The sequence below is a fragment of the Geotrypetes seraphini genome, chromosome 5 (assembly GCF_902459505.1).
Source record: "Geotrypetes seraphini chromosome 5, aGeoSer1.1, whole genome shotgun sequence".
Taxonomy (NCBI): Eukaryota; Metazoa; Chordata; class Amphibia; order Gymnophiona; family Dermophiidae; genus Geotrypetes; species Geotrypetes seraphini.
In genome coordinates, this window is record NC_047088.1 from 246,726,083 (window position 1) to 246,744,760 (window position 18,678).

General features: G+C 41.9%; 1 protein-coding gene across 5 annotated transcripts in view; it reads right to left on the reverse strand.

Moving 5' to 3' along the window:
- KALRN (kalirin RhoGEF kinase) overlaps positions 1–18,678 on the reverse strand; it is a 1,310,049-nt gene that overhangs the window by 517,905 nt on the left and 773,466 nt on the right. For all 5 annotated transcript variants that reach the window (XM_033944399.1, XM_033944394.1, XM_033944393.1 and 2 more), the window contains 2 exons: positions 17,189–17,384; positions 12,198–12,364 (listed from right to left, as the gene is read on the reverse strand). In XM_033944399.1, coding sequence (XP_033800290.1) covers positions 12,198–12,364; positions 17,189–17,384 — 363 coding nt within the window. The remainder of the gene's footprint in view (positions 1–12,197; positions 12,365–17,188; positions 17,385–18,678) is intronic.

Sequence of the window (18,678 nt, forward strand, 5' to 3'; positions counted from 1 at the left end):
GAGCATGGCAGTACCACCTCGGGTGCTATCTTCCCTTACTACGTCACTGCACGCATGCATCCTTGTGGGAGGTATATGCTCAGTGGTTTTCTATAAGATATGGGCAATAGAAAAAGAAAAGCCAACAGTTCCGCAGTAGAAAGGTTGCAATCGAAAAGCAAAAAGACGACTGCGGAAGCGATGTCCGTGATACGGGATTTTAATTCAGTCCATCAGAATGTATCATAACAATAAAATTCACATATGCATAGAAGGGTAAGGACCCAATACGGTCCGTGTTTCGACAAACCGTCTTCCTCAGGGGTCCTAAATAAAATTGTAAGGTATGTCGGGTGTGAAAAAATAAGAATAAAAATAATTGATTGAGACAGTGTGGCAAATGTGATGAATGTGAAAAATAGGTGTGATTAATAGTGACAAATGTGAAAGATGTGAACATTAGTCTAATCTAATCTACGATTTCTGAGCTGCTCTATGCCTAAATAGGTTCAAGGCGATGCACAATTCGAGAGAGAAAGAGGGAGGAGAGAATAAGAGACAGAAGGAGAGTGAAGTAGTAAGGGGGACTAGCAGCACAAATTGCATTGAAAATAGTGAAGATTCAGCTCGTGCATGCTACTAATTGTCGATGGGGTGTGTTACACCGAGGAGAAGAGTCTTCAGGTTTTTTTTAAAAATTGGAGATAATTGGGTTTGGTTTTAATATCTGTCGGGAGGTTTTTCCAGGTTTTTGTGCCGAGGAAGGTAATAAGAGTGCTGAATACGCATTTGTATTTTATTCCTTTAGGGCAGACATGGGCAACTCCAGTCCTCGAGGGCCAGAATCCAGTCGGGTTTTCAGGATTTCCCCAATGAATATGCATTGAAAGCAGTGCACACAAATAGATCTCATGCATATTCATTGGGGAAATCCCAAAAACCCGATTGGATTCCGGTCCTCGAGGACAGGAGTTGCCCATGTCTGCTTTAGGGGATGGAAAGATAAGAAGGAGTTTCTTGATGTTTCTGGTTGAGTTGGATAGAGAATTGATGAAGAAGTTGATAAGAGGTGTTGTTGAGTTTGCACTTAAGATATGCTACATTATGCATGATATTTTGAAACTAATGCAAGTATTGATTAATAACCAGTAGAGTTTGTTGAAGTATGATGAGATGGAGTCGTATTTTTTCAGCTTGAAGATTAGCCGTATTGGCGATAATGATAAAATATATGGAATTTCCAGTGCACTTCCAAAACTCTATCACATCATCACTTAAAATAGAGTCAATTTTTCATTGTACCTTCTGTTCCTATTTTTATTTGATCTACTTCAGTTAATTCGGGCGTTCACATACACGACTTTACAAGGCCTTTACTCACGGGCCATTGATTTTTATTAAAATTCCACATATTTTATCATACCTGACATACCTTACAATTTTATATAGGGCCCCTCAGGAAGACAGTTTGGCAAAACATAGACCGTGTTGGGTCCTTACCCTTCTATACATATGTGGATTTAATTGTTATGATACATTCTGATGGACTAGGATGCATAGGAAGGGGTATGGCCAGTAGGAAAAAGGAGGTACTGATGCCTCTGTATAAGACTCTGGTGAGGCCTCATTTAGAATATTGTGTACAATTCTGGAGGCCGCACCTTCAAAAAGATATAAAAAGGATGGAGTAGGTCCAGAGGAAGGCTACTATAATGGTGCGTGGTCTTCATCGTAAGGCATATGGGGACAGACTAAAAGATCTCAATATGTATACTTTAGAGGAAAAGCTGGAGAGGGGAGATATGATAGAGTCATTTAAATACCTACGTGGCATTAATGTGCATGAGTTGAGTCTCTTTCATATGAAAGGAAGCTCTGGAATGAGAGGGCATAGGATGAAGTTAAGAGATGATAGGCTTGGGAGTAATCTAAGGAAATACTTTTTTACAGAAAGGGTGGTAAAGTACTCCCCCGAGATTTGCGGAGGTTCCGTTTCAGGAACCCCCATAAATTTTGGAAAACCGTAAATGTGGTTTTTCACCTGTCAAAAGGTAGGGGAGGTAGGAGAGAGCAGCTGGAGCACCGGCGGGTGAAGAAAGTCACTTGCAGTCTGCTCCGACCACCTCTTCCTGTAGTAAAGTCGGGCTACACCAATCAGGAGCTACTTTGACACGCAGCTCCTGATTGATGTAGCCCGACTTTACTACAGGAAGAGGCAGCTGGAGCAGACCGCAAATGAGCGAGTCCACGATTTGCAAACTGCAAATTCGCGGGGGAACACTGTAGATGCGTGGAACAGTCTCCCAGAAGAGGTGGTGGAGACAGAGTGTGTGTCTGAATTCAAGAAGGCATGGGACAGGCACTTGGGATCTCTTAGAGAGAGGCGGAGATGGTGGATGCTGTGGATGGGCAGACTGGATAGGCCATTTGGCCTTTATCTTCCATCAGATTTCTATGTTTCTAAAAATACCAGCCTGAAAAGTGCAGTTTGGCCAGAATGCTACCTGTGGCTTTTGTTTAGCAGGAACATACAGCACTGAAGATCTGTAGCCTCAGGAGTTCATTTCTTCCATCCACCAGCTCAGCACCCCTGTGGAGCCCATCGGGGAGAAGTAATTTTCAGTCACAATTTTTGGATGAACCCAGCAGGTGGGTAAGATGGCTGCCAAGTGCACGATGCTTAGAAAAAAGCATTAAAATGTTCCAAAGACACACATTTCAGTATAGTACATCTGGGAATGTCATTTCAATCCATCTGATATTCCGACTCTTGAGTTATTTTGGGGGTCTTTTGAAGGCAGAATGGATGAGTCAGTTAGTTCTTATCTGCTATTATCCATTATGGACCTGATATTTTAAAAAATATTTATGCAGTCAGAGCCGATTCCAACACTGTAAGTCTATTTTTAAACATCTACATGCATGAAAATTATGTATATACCAGGGTGAGGGGTGAGTTGGGGGCTGGCAGAAAAGTTATATATAAAATGGAGCAATTCAGCTGTTCTAAATTTAAATGCATAAATTAGGCCAGAAAAAAAAAAGCAACATTCAGTGGTACCATATATATAGCTGGCGTCATTGAATAACCACATACAGTAAAGTACTGATGACAGTAGTTATGCATAAGGCGGAGTTCAAAATCAGGCCCTATGTTTCTATGACCTTCAAATTACTTTGAAAAATAAAGCAAAAGGTTAGGTAGGAGAGTTCGGTTCTCTTTGTAGTTTTTTAAAAAATCTAAGAATTTCTTTATATCCCCATATCAAATCAGTTCCGTATTTCCCCATATATAGGCCGCGGCCTATACATGGGTTTTGCAAACCGGCCTAGTGGGTGCGGCTTGCTTAAATGGGGCGGCCTATACATCATGTCCCTCTCCGGTAAATACCTCGCGGCCGGTGTCTTCTTCCTTCTTCCAATCACGCTGTGCAGGGCAGGAGTGATGTTTACAATCTCGAGCCTCACCCTGCACCCCTTCCTGATTGGCTGCCATCGTGAGAACTAAGTAATTTTAAAGTAAAGAGATTTCCCTAATTTTCCCAATATAGATAATGCCTTTTAGCGAGGGGAAAGATAATTTAAACTTTTGGATAGATCTGGTAATATCAGGTCTCGCAGAATTCCAAGATAGTGGAATTAAAAGAAGAGTGCCATGCAAGAGCTTAAATGTTAGGCAGGCACATTTCAAGTAAACCCTAGAGATTACTGGGAGTCATTGAAGTTTTAACAAAAGCGGGGAAACATGATCAAATTTGCTTTTTTGCAAAGATCAACCTAGCCGCAGTATTCTGGATCTGTTGAAGTCTATGAAGACTTTTCTTAGTTAGACTTAAGTAGACTGAATGACAATAATCCAACCTCGAAAGAATGACTGATTGTACAATCTTGTTGGTGGAAGCAGGATCTCACTTTCCTCAGCATATGGAGACTAAAGAAACATTTTTTTTAACCAGAGAATTAAGATGGTCATTAAATGAAGTGTTGAGTCTAAAAAGCAGCTTGGCGTATTACAGGCTCCGGAATTTGTCTTCTTATGAAACATCTTCCTCAGATGACTCGTTCTGTGGTCCTGCAGGAGCAACACTTCAACTACTTCAACTACTGCGGCTGCATGTCTCTCCATTCCGGGCCTATGTTTCTGGATATGCCTCTCATGCTCGGTGTCCTCGGTGCCAGTCCGCCCCTGCGGGCCTTCTTCATATGTTTTGGTCTTGTGACCACATTCAAACATTCTGGTCCTTTGTAGCTCTGTATCTGCAGTCTCCTTTACGTAAGCAGATTCCCTTGAGAGCGGATGTTCTGCTTTTTTCTCAGGGGTCCATTTGGGACTGTCCAGAGGGGGCAACTTGTTATTACAAAAGGCCTCTTTGTTGGCCAGGAAGTGTATTCTTTTGTTGTGGCACCAAGTTGATGTGCCGACCCTTACTATGTGGAGGAATGAACTGTTTACTCTTTTAAAATTTGAATACCTGGATGTTCGGAGGGGTGGTCCTGGGCCTTGGAGGAAATTCAGGAGAATCTGGGCTCCAATTTGGGAGGGATTGTCCCCTACAGCTCGCGGTTCTTTATTGAACTTTTGACACTGGAGTGCTGGGGGGGGTGGAGGTCAGGGGGGAGGTGGGGGGGATGCAGATGGGGGGGCCTAGGTTTCCGTGGGTTTTTGTGACACATAAGACCCGATTGTTTCAGCATTTTTCTTGTCAGTGGTTGTTGGTTTGTGATGATCTGTATTTCAAAGCTTAATAAAAATGATTATACAAAAAAAAAAAAAGCGGCTTGGTCAGCTAAGTCTATGGCGGCGAACCTTACCCCAGAAATCCAATGCCGGTGACCAGATATGGATCCAAGCATTGAATATGCGGGACTGCCGCCGGCTGCGGGAGGTTGCCGGGTTGCCTCCCGCAGTCTGAGTATCAAGGTCTATATTCTCAAGGTTTTGGATATCAAAACAATACTACACTTCCCCCTCCGAATTCGCAAATTCTGTATCTACGGATTCGTGGTTTTAAACCCAAAAATGCATTTCATTTTTCAGGCTATTTTAAGCCCTGTAAGCCCCCCCTTAAGCCTTACCTGGTGGTCTAGTGGGTTTTCGTGGCAGGAGCGATCTTCCTACACTCCTTCCCCATGCAGATCGCTCACAGGAAATGGCTGCCTTGAGCTCCCGTAGTCTCTTGAGCCATTTCCTGTGAGCGACCTGCATGGGGAAGGAGTGTAGGAAGATCGCTCTTGCCACAAAAACCCGCTAGACCACCAGGTAAGACTTAAGGGGGGGGGGGGCTTTCAGGGCTTAAAATAGGTGGGTGAAGTGGGAGTTAGGGGCAGAACCGTCCCGAATATTATTCGCGTTTTTTTAATATTCGCAGGCCGGCTCTGCCCCTAACCCTCGTGAATATTCAATTTTGCCAGTTTTACTGGGACTTGGGCTCCTCTCGATACATTCAGTAAGGAATTGAATGTTAATCTCTTATGACTTCTTTGCATCTCTGACTTGTGGATTTGCAGCTTAATAGGGTCTTTGTTTTCTTTGTTGTTTTCTTTCTTTTGTAAAAATTCTCAATAAAACGTTGATACTAAAATAAAAAAAATACTATTCAGTTTTTATTCAGAAAAATAAAAACAGACCAGCTTGTGCAGGTTATTTTCCTACTCTGTTATCTGTGGAGCTATAATGTATATTTTTAGAAGTAAGAACAGCTTTCCTTAAGAAACTATGATGGCAATGGATTGGTCTAAATTGGGCCTATGTGAAGCGGGCTTAACCAATGTACTTTCTGACACTATCTATTAGTACTAATCATTTCTATAGCGCTACTAGGCATACATAGGGCTGTACAGAACATCAAAACATAGACGAGACAGTCCCTGCTCAAAAGAGCTTACAATCTAGTCAAGTCAGACAGACTGGCCAAGAAGATACATTAATACACTGTGCTCAGGTGTGGGAATTACAGAGGGAGTAGCAAGATTCCAAGCAGAATCCCCAAAGAGTAGCAACATTCCATACGGAATCCCCAAAGAGTAGCAACATTCCATGCGGAATCCCCAAAGAGTTGCAACATTCCATGCGGAATCCCCAAAGAGTGGCAACATTCCAAGCAGAATCCCCAAAGAGTAGCAACATTCCATGCGGAATTTCCAAAGAGTAGCAACATTCCAAGCAGAATCCCCAATGAGTAGCAACATTCCATGCAGAATCCCCAAAGAGTGGCAACATTCTAAGCGGAATCCATAAAGAGTAGCAATATTCCATGCGGAATCCCCAAAGAGTAGCAACATTCCAAGCGGAATCCCCAAAGGGTAGCAACATTCCATGCAGAATCCCCAAAGAGTACTACTACTAATCATTTCTATAGTGCTACTAGACATACGTAGTGCTGTACATCAAAACACAGAAGAGACAGTCCCTGCTCAAAAGAGCTTACAATCTAGTCAAGTCAGACAAACTGGACACGAAGATGCATCATCTTTGTATGTGATGACTTTCAGAAAAGTGAGTATATTGAGTTAAGATTAATACACGAGTTAGCTGTAATGCTCCTGAAACACTTGAGAACTTTAACACATTTTGGCATGTTAAAGATTTGAGGAATATTACATACAGAGAGCAAACTAGGCACATGCTCAAGTCTCAAAGATTTAGAGAGGGGGCTGTCAGTATTTTTCTGCATTCTACAGATTTGCAGATTACCTTTCTTGAAACCAGAGAGATGGCTAAAGTGGGTGGATATTTTGCGGAGTTTAGCCCTTTACATGTCTCCAGTGCTCTCCCCTTCCTGCTCTAGCAACAGGAAGAAGGGAATGAACCTGGGTTCATTCTTGTGCTGAGCCAGTGGAACTAGTGAATGCCCTATGTAAGGGGGACTGTTGAGAAGGGGTAGGAGTATAAGAGAAATGGGGATGTGTGAGGGGGCTGTAATAGGTTGAGTTACTACTGATACTATTATTAAGTATTTCTATAGCGCTAGCAGACGTACGCAGTGCTGTACAGAGTTACAAAGAAGACAGTCCCTACTCAAAAGAGCTTACAATCTAAACAGACAAGACAGACAAACAGAATGTCATGGATACAGTTAAGGGGAACGGTTAATCTGCTGGCTGGGTTGGAGGGCAGAGGGGAGTACAGGACAATCAAGCCATTGTGACATCACTGATGAGGTTGACTTTTATTGGTGGAATGAGGCATTATGACATCACAAGCTCAGCTCTGCTTCCCACGCTACTACTACGAATTATTTCTATAGCACTATCAGACATATACAGTGCTATACAGTCACAAAGAAGACGACAGTCCCTGCTCAAAAGAGCATACAATCTAAACAGACAAATAGGATGCCATCGATACAGTTAAGGGGAACGGTTAATCTGATGGCTGGGTTGGAGGGCAGAAGGGAGTACAGGACAATCAAGCCATTGTGACATCACTGATGAGGTTGGCTCTTATTGGTGGAATAAAGCATTATGACATCACAATCTCAGCTTTGCTTCCCAAAGACTGAAACTCTTCACACTGCTACTACTATGAATTATTTCTGTAGCTCTACCAGACACACACAGTGCTGTACAGAGTCATAAAGAAGAAGACAGTCCCTGCTCGAAAGAGCTTACAATCTAAACAGCCAAGACAGACAAACAGGATGTCATGGATACAGTTAAGGGGAACGGTTAATCAGCTGGCTGGGTTGGAGGGCAGAGGAGTAGGGTTAAGGATTGAAGGTTATATAAAAAAGGTGGGTTTTCAGTCTGCTTTTAAACAAGGGAAGGGGAGGGGCTTGGCAGACAAACTCAGGTAGTTTATTCCAGGCATAGGAGGCATCTAGATGAAAGGAACAAAGTCTGGAATTGGCAGTGGAGGAGAAGGGTAACGCTAAGGGTGGCTTATCTGAGGAACGGAGTTCTCTGGGAGGTGTATAAGGAGAGAGGAGAGATATTGGGGGGCAGCAGAATGAACACACTTATAGGTCAGCAATAGGAGCCTGAACTGTATGCGAAGGCGTATAGGGAGCCAGTGAAGTGATTTAAGGAGACGGGTGACATGAGTGTAACGAGATTGGTAGAAGATGAGTCGTGCAGCAGAGTTTTTGCACAGATTGCAGGGAGGGAGAGGCGGCGGCACTGAGGGAGACCAGTTAGCATTAGATTGCAGTAATCTAACATAAGAACATAAGAAATGCCTCCACTGGGTCAGACCAGAGGTCTATCGTGCCCAGCAGTCCACCCACGTGGTGGCCCAACAGGTCTAGGACCTCTATCTATACCCCTCTATCCAGTAGGAAATTGTCCAATCCTTTCTTGAACCCATGCACCGTACTCTGCCCTATTACGCCCTCTGGAAGCGCATTCCAGATGTCCACAACACGCTGGGTAAAGAAAAACTTCCTAGCATTCGTTTTGAATCTGTCCCCTTTCAGCTTTTCCGAATGCCCTCTTGTTCTTTTATGTTCTGAAAGTTTGAAGAATCTGTCCCTCTCTACTCTCTCTATGCCCTTCATGATCTTGTAGGTTTCTATCATGTCCCCTCTAAGTCTCCGCTTTTCCAGGGAGAAGAGCCCCAGTCTCTCCAGTCTTTCAGCGTATGAAAGGTTTTCCATGCCTTTAATCATTCGTGTCGCTCTCCTCTGAACCCTCTCAAGTTTTGCCATATCCTTCTTAAGATACGGTGACCAATACTGGACACAGTACTCCAGGTGCGGGCGCACCATTGCCCGATACAACGGCAGGATGACTTCTTTCGTTCTGGTTGTAATACCCTTCTTGATAATACCCAACATTCTGTTTGCCTTCTTTGAGGCTGCTGCGCATTGTGCCATTGACTTCATTGTTGTGTCCACCAGTACGCCCAAGTCCCTTTCAAGGCTACTTCCCTCTAATACTAATCCCCCCATTTGGTAGCTGAACATCCGGTTCTTTTTCCCTATATGCATGACCTTGCATTTCCCTACATTGAATTTCATCTGCCATTTATTCGCCCACTCCTCCACTTTGTTTAGGTCCCTTTGTAGTTCCTCACACTCTTCGGCAGTTGTAACCCTGCTACAGAGTTTGGTGTCATCCGCAAATTTTATAACTTCACATTTCGTGAGTTAAAATGTTGGCAGCAAAAGCAAGAAGTTTACATGATGGAATGCAAGGCCAAGTGAAGCAGCATCAAAAGAGAATGCGTGTATCTTTTCATACTGGAGAGGAGAAGACCACTGATATAAATGTACCTGCGTGTAAAGTAAATGAAGGGACATTTCAGATTAGAAAGCTGCATGGGAATGGGGATTGCAGAAACCTCACTGAACAATGTTACCGCAGGATTCCCAAAGGAGTGTAGTCAAAATCTCTAGTAACAGTAGAATCAGGTTTGGAATCAGGTCAAAAGGAGCAGCACAGGATTTGAACCCACAACCTCAAGGTGTTAAGGCTGCAGCTCTAACCACCGTGCCACACTCTCTTCCGATACAATCTCAGAAGTGAGCTAAGTATAGAAGAATGAAGCCATTGTGACATCACTCCTATCAAAAAAACTCAAGGAGTTATTTAAATATAATTACTTGTGTTAAATATTGAATACTAAAAACTGTCCACAAGTTCAGTCTTCAATCATATACAAAAAGATCCGTTATAATGATAAATAAAGTGCAATAAGTGCTAATGAAGTGCTCAGTCACCAACCAAAAAGTGCAAAGGTGTCATTAAAAGTGCAAGTACTGGTTGTATTGAGGGACCATCATCGCACTATAGTGTCCCTCAACCTGCCTTCCATACACTTGATAACTTATAAAGAAATATTCATAAGGATATTCGTAAAGACTTTATAAAGACTTTATCCTTACGAATATTTCTTTATAAGTTATCAAGTGTATGGAAGGCAGGTTGAGGGACACTATAGTGCGATGATGGTCCCTCAATACAACCAGCATTTGCACTTTTAACGGCACCATTGCACTTTTTGGTTGGTGACTGAACACTTTCTTAGCACTTGTTGCACTTTATTTATCATTATAACGAATTTTTTTGTATATGATTGAAGATTGAACTTGTGGACGGTTTTTAGTATTGGAATGTAATATGCAAGGCAATTGGAGCACCAGAATGATGCTTGGAATACCCAGAGAAGCATCCAGAACATCAGACCGAGGTTTGGAACACCCATTGGTGAAATAGTGAATATCATCCCCAAAATTTCAGGAAGCTGTTGGGGTCGGGAGGAAACAGAGGGCTGTGAGAGAATAATTAATAGCATTGACTCCTACAGGTACCGGTTAAGATGGAGGAAATGAATTACAGCGATGGGTGGCGATGAAATGATCTTAGCGGGGATGGGTTAGATTCCAGTGGGGGATGGGCAGGGATGGCTGAAATTTCTGTCCCTGGGCAACTCTCTATTTCAGACTGGGAAATTTTACCCAGGTAACTCTTGTTAATTAGGCAAATTCCTTTGAAAACTGCCCTAAAATTTTAAAATTGCAAAATCAACATAAAATTAAGTTTGAGAGTTATTTATTTAAAGTTCTTTAAACTAAGAATGGGTAATTGTAACAAAGGTGAAACTAATATAGATAGAATAGAATTACTAATTAATACAATGGATGTGCTTGATTTTGAGTCCACGTTAACTCAAAACGCGGTTCGATAGTCGACAAGCAAACATGCAGTTCATCATCCATTGTCTGCATGGATTTCAATTTAATTTCTGTCAGAGCTGAAAATCCAAGTTCGCAAAGGTAAGAAGATCCAAATGGTAACAAAGCCTTGATTGCTTAAGTTAGGATAACTACTTGTCATTAGATTTCAAGGATCAATCATGTTCAAGAATGATGCTTGTCTGGGCGGTTCTATCCTTACGCCCGCAGACGTTCATAACATTGACAGACTCTTGAGTATGACACTTACATGCCATTATTATTATTATTTATTATTATTAGGATTTTATATACCGCCTATCAAGGTTATCTAAGCGGTTTTTTTTACAATCAGGTACTCAAGCATTTTCCCTCTCTGTCCCGGTGGGCTCACAATCTATCTAACGTACCTGGGGCTATGGAGGATTAAGTGACTTGCCCAGGGTCACAAGGAGCAGCGCAGGGTTTGAACCCACAACCCCAGGGTGCTGAGGCTGTAGATCCAACCACTGTGCCACACACTCCTCATCTAGAAGGACAGTGTGGCATAGTGGTTAGAGCTACAAACTCAGCATCCTGAGGTGATGGTTTCAAACCTTGTGCTGCTCCCTGTGACCTTGGGTAAATCACTTAATCCTCCACTGCCCCAGGTACATTAGATAGATTGTGAGCCTATCAGGACTGATGGGTAAAATGCTTCAAGTACCTGTACGTAAACTGCTTTGAGTGTGGTTGAAAAACTACAAAAAGTGGTATACAAGTCCCAATCCCTTTCCCTGATGTCATAATGCCTCATTCCACCAATGAGAGCCGACCGCATCGATGATGTCACAATGGCTTCACTGTTCTATACTTGCCTCACTTCTGAGATTGTATCGGAAGAGAGTGTGGCACGGTGGTTAGAGCTGCAGCCTTAACACCTTGAGGTTGTGGGTTCAAATCCTGTGCTGCTCCTTTTGACCCTGGGCAAGTCACTTAATCCCCCCATTGCCCCAGATACATGAGCTGACGGGGACAGATAGGGAAAACGCTTGAAGTACCTGTATGTAACCCGCTTTGAGTGTGGTTGTATAACTACAAAAAGACAATATACAAGTCCCAGTCCCTTTCCCTGATGTCATAATGCCTCATTCCACCAATAAAAGCCAACCTCATCAGTGATGTCACAATGGCTTCATTGTTCTATACTTAGCTCACTTCTGAGATTGTATTGGAGGAGAGTGTGGAACAGTGGTTAGAGCTCCAGCCTCAGCCCCCTGAGGCTGTGGGCTCAAGCCCCATGCTGCTTTTTGTAACCCTGGGCAAATCACTTAATTCTCCACTGCCCCAGGTACACCAGGACAAAGAGGGAAAATGCTTGAAGTACCTGTATGTAAACCGCTTTGAATGTAGTTGAAAATCTACAAAAAGGCAGTAAACAAGTTCCCGTCCCTTTCCCGTACTCATGAAGGGAATTTTGAAAAATAAAGTAAAATTCTGGAATCTCTCATGGCACGCCCGGAATCTCTTCAGGGCACACAGTTTGAGAGACGCTGGCGTAAATGTTTGGCTTTTTCCGAAATGAGGCTTTAGCATGTTTAAGAACGACAGAAAGTGCGGCTTCACCTGTTTAACCTCCGCTTGCAGATGCCGGAGCTGTAGGCACTGCTCCAACCGCTTGTGGGTCTGATCGGCGTTTAATTCTAGCTCGTGCTGTTTCTCATGAAGGAACTCCAGCAGCTCTTGCACTTGCGTTGCAAGATCAATATCCTTTTCACAGATTAGTTCAATACCTAAAAGGGCCCACAGAAACAGAAATGCAAGGTCAGTTCAATCTTCTGTATTTATGAATACAGAACGCTTTCAGATGTACAGTCACTATTCAGCAGATCAGAAAAATCACATTTCATGACAAAGAAGTGACACTTCCAGCTTAAACCAGGCTCCTGTGATTGGTTGTAACGAACTGCCCCCCCCCCCCTCAGTGAGCAACGCTAAGGCAGTGGTTCCAAAATCCAGGGACCACCAGCCACCTAAGATATCTGCCATGAATATGCATGACCCAGACCTAAGTGGGTCTCCATTGCACATAAATCTGGTGACAGGTCAAAGGCGCGCCGAGACAACTGAGCGCAAGACGGAAGCCCGCGCCAAAGAAAAACAGTGTTTTAAGGGGCTCCGATGGGGGGTGTAGGGGGGGAACCCCCCCCCCCCACTTTACTGAATACTGATCGCGCCGGCGTTGTGGGGGGTTTGGGGGGTTGTAATCCCCCACACTATTCCTGTTATGTGTGACTGCAGTATTCTGTTAGCATGACATTTCTGTGTAGCATTCTGTAATAATTTGGCTTGTTCAGTTTCCTTGATAGTAGAGGGGATATATGTGAAGGGGAGGGGAGACAGGGGGTTTTGATGATCCTTGCTCTGTATTATTTGTATTTATAAAATGACAATTGTACAGAATATTGTTTCTTTTTATACTTTAATAAAATACATTCAATATAAAATCATAACTGAGGCTTGTACGGATGGGATCAGATGATTTGTGGGGACTAAGCTCGCGGAGATGGGGGCGGAAACAGGGTTTTAAAATTTTAGTCCTAGTAGTTTGCCGGTCCACAAAATAATTCTTTTATTTCTGCCAGTCTACGGGTGTAAAAAGGTTGAAAAGCACTGATCTAGATGACATGGCATTTTAATCTAATCTAATCTAGTCTTCGGTTTATATACCGGGTCACCTCTCATCGGAGCTCGACTCGGTTTACAAATAGTTTACAAACAGTCAGGAGATTAGAGTGTACATAAATGATGTAGAATAGAGTAGAATGTTTAAATTAGAATCTATCATAAAGTCAAGCTTGCGTTGTTATCGGGTAGTGGATTCTGCAGGTAGACTTTTTAAATATTGTGAAAACAGCAAAGGGCTCCTTTTCCTAAGGTGTGCTAGCGTTTTTAGCGCACGCAGGAAATTACCGCACGCTACACCGCGTGCTATGTGGCTAGAACTAATGCCAGCTCAGTGCCGGCATTAAGGTCTAGCGTGCGCTATTCCATTCCATTCCATTAATGATTTCTATTCCGCCATTACTTTGCGGTTCAAGGCGGATTATATCCAAACTAAAACAAGAATTACATTCAAAATTTGAAGGAATAGAATAAGCGATGACATAAAATTTTTAAGGTAATAAAAACGTTGGGTAAAGAGTTATCAACGGGAAGTAGAAGTCTTTAGGAGATAAGAATAGGGTGAATTATGGGGTTTTAGATAATGTTTGGTAGATAGAAGAATATTAGAGTTCTAAGGGTAAATAGAGTGTTGGATATTGGGTTGGGATTGGTCGTGCTGGATAGGTTTTGTGTGTTTTTTGAAGAGTATGGTTTTAATATCTCTCTTGAAGGTTTTGTAGTTTGTAGTCGAAGATAACAGAGTGGTGATTTGTCTGTCCAGTTTAGCTGCTTTGGAGGCTATTAGGTTGTCATAAAGTTTTTTTTGTTTGACATTTTTGGATGATGAGTGAGAGAATAGTGAGTGGGTTCTTCTGTGTCTGGTTGAGGAGGATTGATTTAGTCGGTTATTCCAGTAGGTTGGGCTTTCTCCGTTGAGAGCCTTGTAAATTAAGCAGTAGAATTTGAAGTGCACTCTCGCTTCTATGGTATGCCTCTGTGATATGGTCATATTTTTTTAGTGAATAGACAAGTCTTAGGGCTGTATTCTGTATTGTCTGCAATTGCTTCATCATGGTCGCGTGCTACGTGGCTAGAACTAATGCCAGCTCAATGCTGGCGTTAGGGTCTAGCGTGCGCTATTCCGCGTGTTAAGGGCCTAACGCAGCTTAGTAAAAGCAGCCCAAAGTTTTTAAGGTTTTCCGAAATACTTGAAGTTGGCCTGTTGTTATAATAGGACCCGATAGTCCGTTCCAAATCTCTACTAACTTGAAAGTATAGGACTGGCAATGTTTCCCATTGTCCCTTAAGAAGAGGTACCTGAAGCTCACAGTGACCCCAGATAGGGTAATGAGTTCTGAGAAGCCACAATGGCTTGTATGAGCTGAACCAATAAGGTACATGAAGAAAAGGGAGTTTTAGGGTTAGAGCACAACCAAGCCAATGAGAGAGGACGCTTTCAATGTATAGAAAATATTACCTACAAGTACTAAATCTCAGTTTTTAATGAGTGTTATGTGTAGGTCGCCAAAATTACTCTTTATTTTACTTTATATCTTGGATTTGAGATCCTACCATATATGTTTTATATGACCCCTTCATATGTGTTTTTTTCCTTAAATGTTTCTTTTTCTTTTCTTAAAAATTGTACCGAAAGGATGTGCTGAGGATCGAGTCGGTTCAGCGAACGGCCACCAGGATGGTCTTGGGGCTCAAGGATCTCACGTATGATGAAAGATTTAAAAAATTGGGGCTGTACTCACTTGAGGAAAGAAGAGAACGGGGAGACATGATTGAAACATATAAGTACATCACGGGACGCATCGAGTCAGAAGATGATATCTTCTGGCTCATGGGACCCTCGACCACCAGAGGGCATCCGCTGAAAATCAGGGGAGGGAAGCTTCATGGCGACTCCAGGAAGTACTTCTTCACCGAAAGAGTAGTGGATCATTGGAACAGACTCCCACTCCAGGTGATAAAAGCCAGCAGCATGATGGATTTTAAGAGAAAATGGGATACTCACGTGGGATCTTTAAGGGAGTAAATTCAGGGGAGGGGATACTTGGAATGGGCAGACTTGGTGGGCTATAGCCCTTTTCTGCCGCTTTTTTCTATGTTTCTATGTTTATGTTTCTATGTTTCATCTCCTTTTGCCTTTTGTACCAGTTTGTAATAGAACGCCAAAATTTGTCTATATTATTTTGTTTTGTCCTCCCCAATTTTGTTAATTGTTATTTTAAAAACAATTGTTATACGCATTGAAATATATGATATTGCGTAGATAACAAATTCCAATAAACTTGATGTGTGTTCCCACCTCAGTTAAGAGTGCATCATCAACTTTGCCTTAGGACACGTGAACATGGGGGATTTGGGACTTGCCATTTATTTGAATGGAGTGATTTAGAGTAAATAAGTCAGAGACTTAAGGGAGAGGGGTTCTTCTTTTTTTCTGAGGGGAGAAGGCTGCTGTCAGGTGATCAAGAGAGACACTTGGGTAATATATATTATAATTTTTATATTTTTTATTTACCATAATTGCCACTTCAACTTCAAAGTTACTGAGAGCAAGGAACTAGTGTTATTTTAAGATACATGAGGGAATAGTGATAGTGCTATAGAGCAGAGAAATAGCAAATAAAGATCAAATTAAGACAGCTTGTGTAGTCTGTTTAGAGATACGAGTTATTTGCCATCCACTTACACATTTACTATCTGTACCCCCCAAAAAAAAATCCTCACTGTGATTTTCATCAAATTAATTTCTTAAACAAATATTTTTAATTTTCAAGCTGCGCTTCTGTGTTTTCACAGCCTCCAAGGTAAAACATAGCTCCGGTGGGGGGGGGAGGGGGGATTGAACGGATTAAGAAACAATATTGCCATAACATAATTAGGTCTTACATTTCAAAAAAGACAACTCAAAGCGAAGGTATAGAGGAAGTGAATTCCAAAGTGTGGGTGAAGTGGCATTAAAACAAGTGGATCATACCAAATGAGATCGCATTTGAACGGGGAGGGAACAATGAGAAGCTGATCAGCAAGCAAAGCAGGCACAGGTCAGTAAGGAGTAAGGAAACTATATAAGAAAGACGGGGAGTGATTTTGCACATGTGTTTGGATCACTCAGAGGATAGTTAAACTGTAGAACGAGTTGCCAAAGGTTGTGGTAAGAGCGGAGAACGTAGCTGGTTTTAAGAAAGGTTTGGACAAATTCCTGAAGGAAAAGTCCATAGTCTGTTATTGAGAAGGACATGGGGGAAGCCACTGCTTGCCCTGGATCAGTGGTATTGAATGTTGCTACTCTTTGGAGTTCTAGAATGTTGCTACTCTTTAGGGTTCTAGAATCTTGTTACTCTCTGGGATTCCGGAATCTTGCTATTCTTTGAGATTCTGTATGGAATGTTGCTACTCTTTGGGGTTCTAGAATCTTGTTACTCTCTGGGATTCCGGAATCTTGCTATTCTTTGAGATTCTGTATGGAATGTCCTTGGGTTTTGGCCAGGTACTAGGGACCTGGATTCGTCACCGTGAGAACGAGCTACTGGGCTTGATGAGCTATTGGACTGACCCAGTAAGGCTATTCTTATGTTCTTACTCTGGCTTTTTCTTAGTTATCTTCGTAGCTTTGCTACATTGACTACCTCATGAGGATCCAGTTCTTGTTTTCTTAACACACAAAGTATGTGCATGTATGTACATGTGTAAATCCTGCTTGCCTATGTTCTACCCTAGCTCCTCCCCTGAACATATCTACTCTAAAGTCTCGCAGAAATACATGATTAATTGCACCATGCATATTTTTATGCTTAGGTAAATTTATGAGATCTTTTATGTGTGTTTACTTGCATATACGTGAAATGGAATAATTTATAAAGGTACCTCCACATTTGTCTATCTTTTTGGAGCAGCAAAAAAAAAAAAAAAAAAAAAAAGATAGCAGGTCTCACCTGAGGCCTGGACCTCCATGATATACTGGTGTAGATCCTGCCCTTGCTGGATGACCTCAAAGGTCATATTGTTCATGGCCAATTTTCGCTCTGTGTGACGCTGAAGACGCTGCTCAGCCAGGGTCAGCTCCTCGGTATTGAAGTCATTCATCTGCCTAAGCAAGTCTTCGTTCCAAGCATCGAGCTCCGCCGTTACCTTCAAAGAGAGCAGCACATCATTATATGTAGCATATAATAAAACCAGAACGAAACGTTCCTCTAAGACAGAATCGGGTTAACAAAAGAGTAATCGAGAAAAGAGGTGTGAAATTCCTCCTCCCTCCAGTTCGTTCCCGACGTATGATTACCATTTCCGTTCTGTTAATTTTCAGGAAAGACAAACACCATGGGCTAGATTCACTATCTGTAATAAGGACTTTGTACAATCATGTAAGGTGGTGGTGTTTCCATGTGCGTTTTTCTAGGACAGTTTAACTAAGATATTTATAGTTACTAAGTAGTAACATAACAATGAGAAATTTAGTAACAAAGATGTTTCATTTATTTGTATTTTAGTATTGAAGGTAATCCTCATGCTGTTCTGAAGAAGCTCTTAGAAGCGTATAGAGAGCGAAACGGAGATCTTCCGTCTGTGGAATTGAGTGTGGGAAGTTCGCCGGGCAGTTGCTTACCCGAGCTAAGTACCACACATCTACAGCATTTAACTAGAGTGATTACTAATATATGACAAAATTAACATCTATAAAACATCTACATAAAGATTAAAAACAAAAAAGGCATATAGAGAAAATAAGACAGTACCCGATGATAGCTCAGTTGTGGGTTTAGCGGCCTGAAGGACAGCCACCACATATTTTTTCCAAGTGGGACCACGACACTGCTCACCAGTGTGTGTCAGTGACATCCATCTCCAGCAGCCCACTTTGAAACTTCAAATTTCTTTTTTTTTTTTTTTTTATAAATCTTTATTGATTTTCAAATATTGACAGTGCAATACACATGCAACTGAACATATAACAAATCAAGACAAGCACTTTGAACTTAAAAATATTCAAAAGCAATCATTCCCTCCCTAAATTAATAAAAAATACAAGTGCATATAATCTTCCAATAACCTAGTTTTAATTAAAATAGTATTGCATTCCTATCCTGGATGTGTAAGGAAATCAAACAAAAATTAAAGAGAAATGACAACTATATAGAAGCAATAAAAGATGCCAAGTTAAATACATTACTATGCCCCAGGATTTCAGCATTCATTTTTTTCATATTTATAGCTGGAGCCTAAGTTCAAGCTTCAAATTTCATATCCTCAATGTTGTGAACATTTTCAAATGCATTATTTTTTGTCTATTGTCTAACGCTTTTCCCTTTCCATCCATTTTCTCCTTTCTGTCCTGAGCCTAGTTAGAGAGGCAGAGTAGCAGGGGTAAAAAAAACCAAGACAGACATTGGGGGCCACCCCAGATGACTCCGAGGGCCACAGTTGA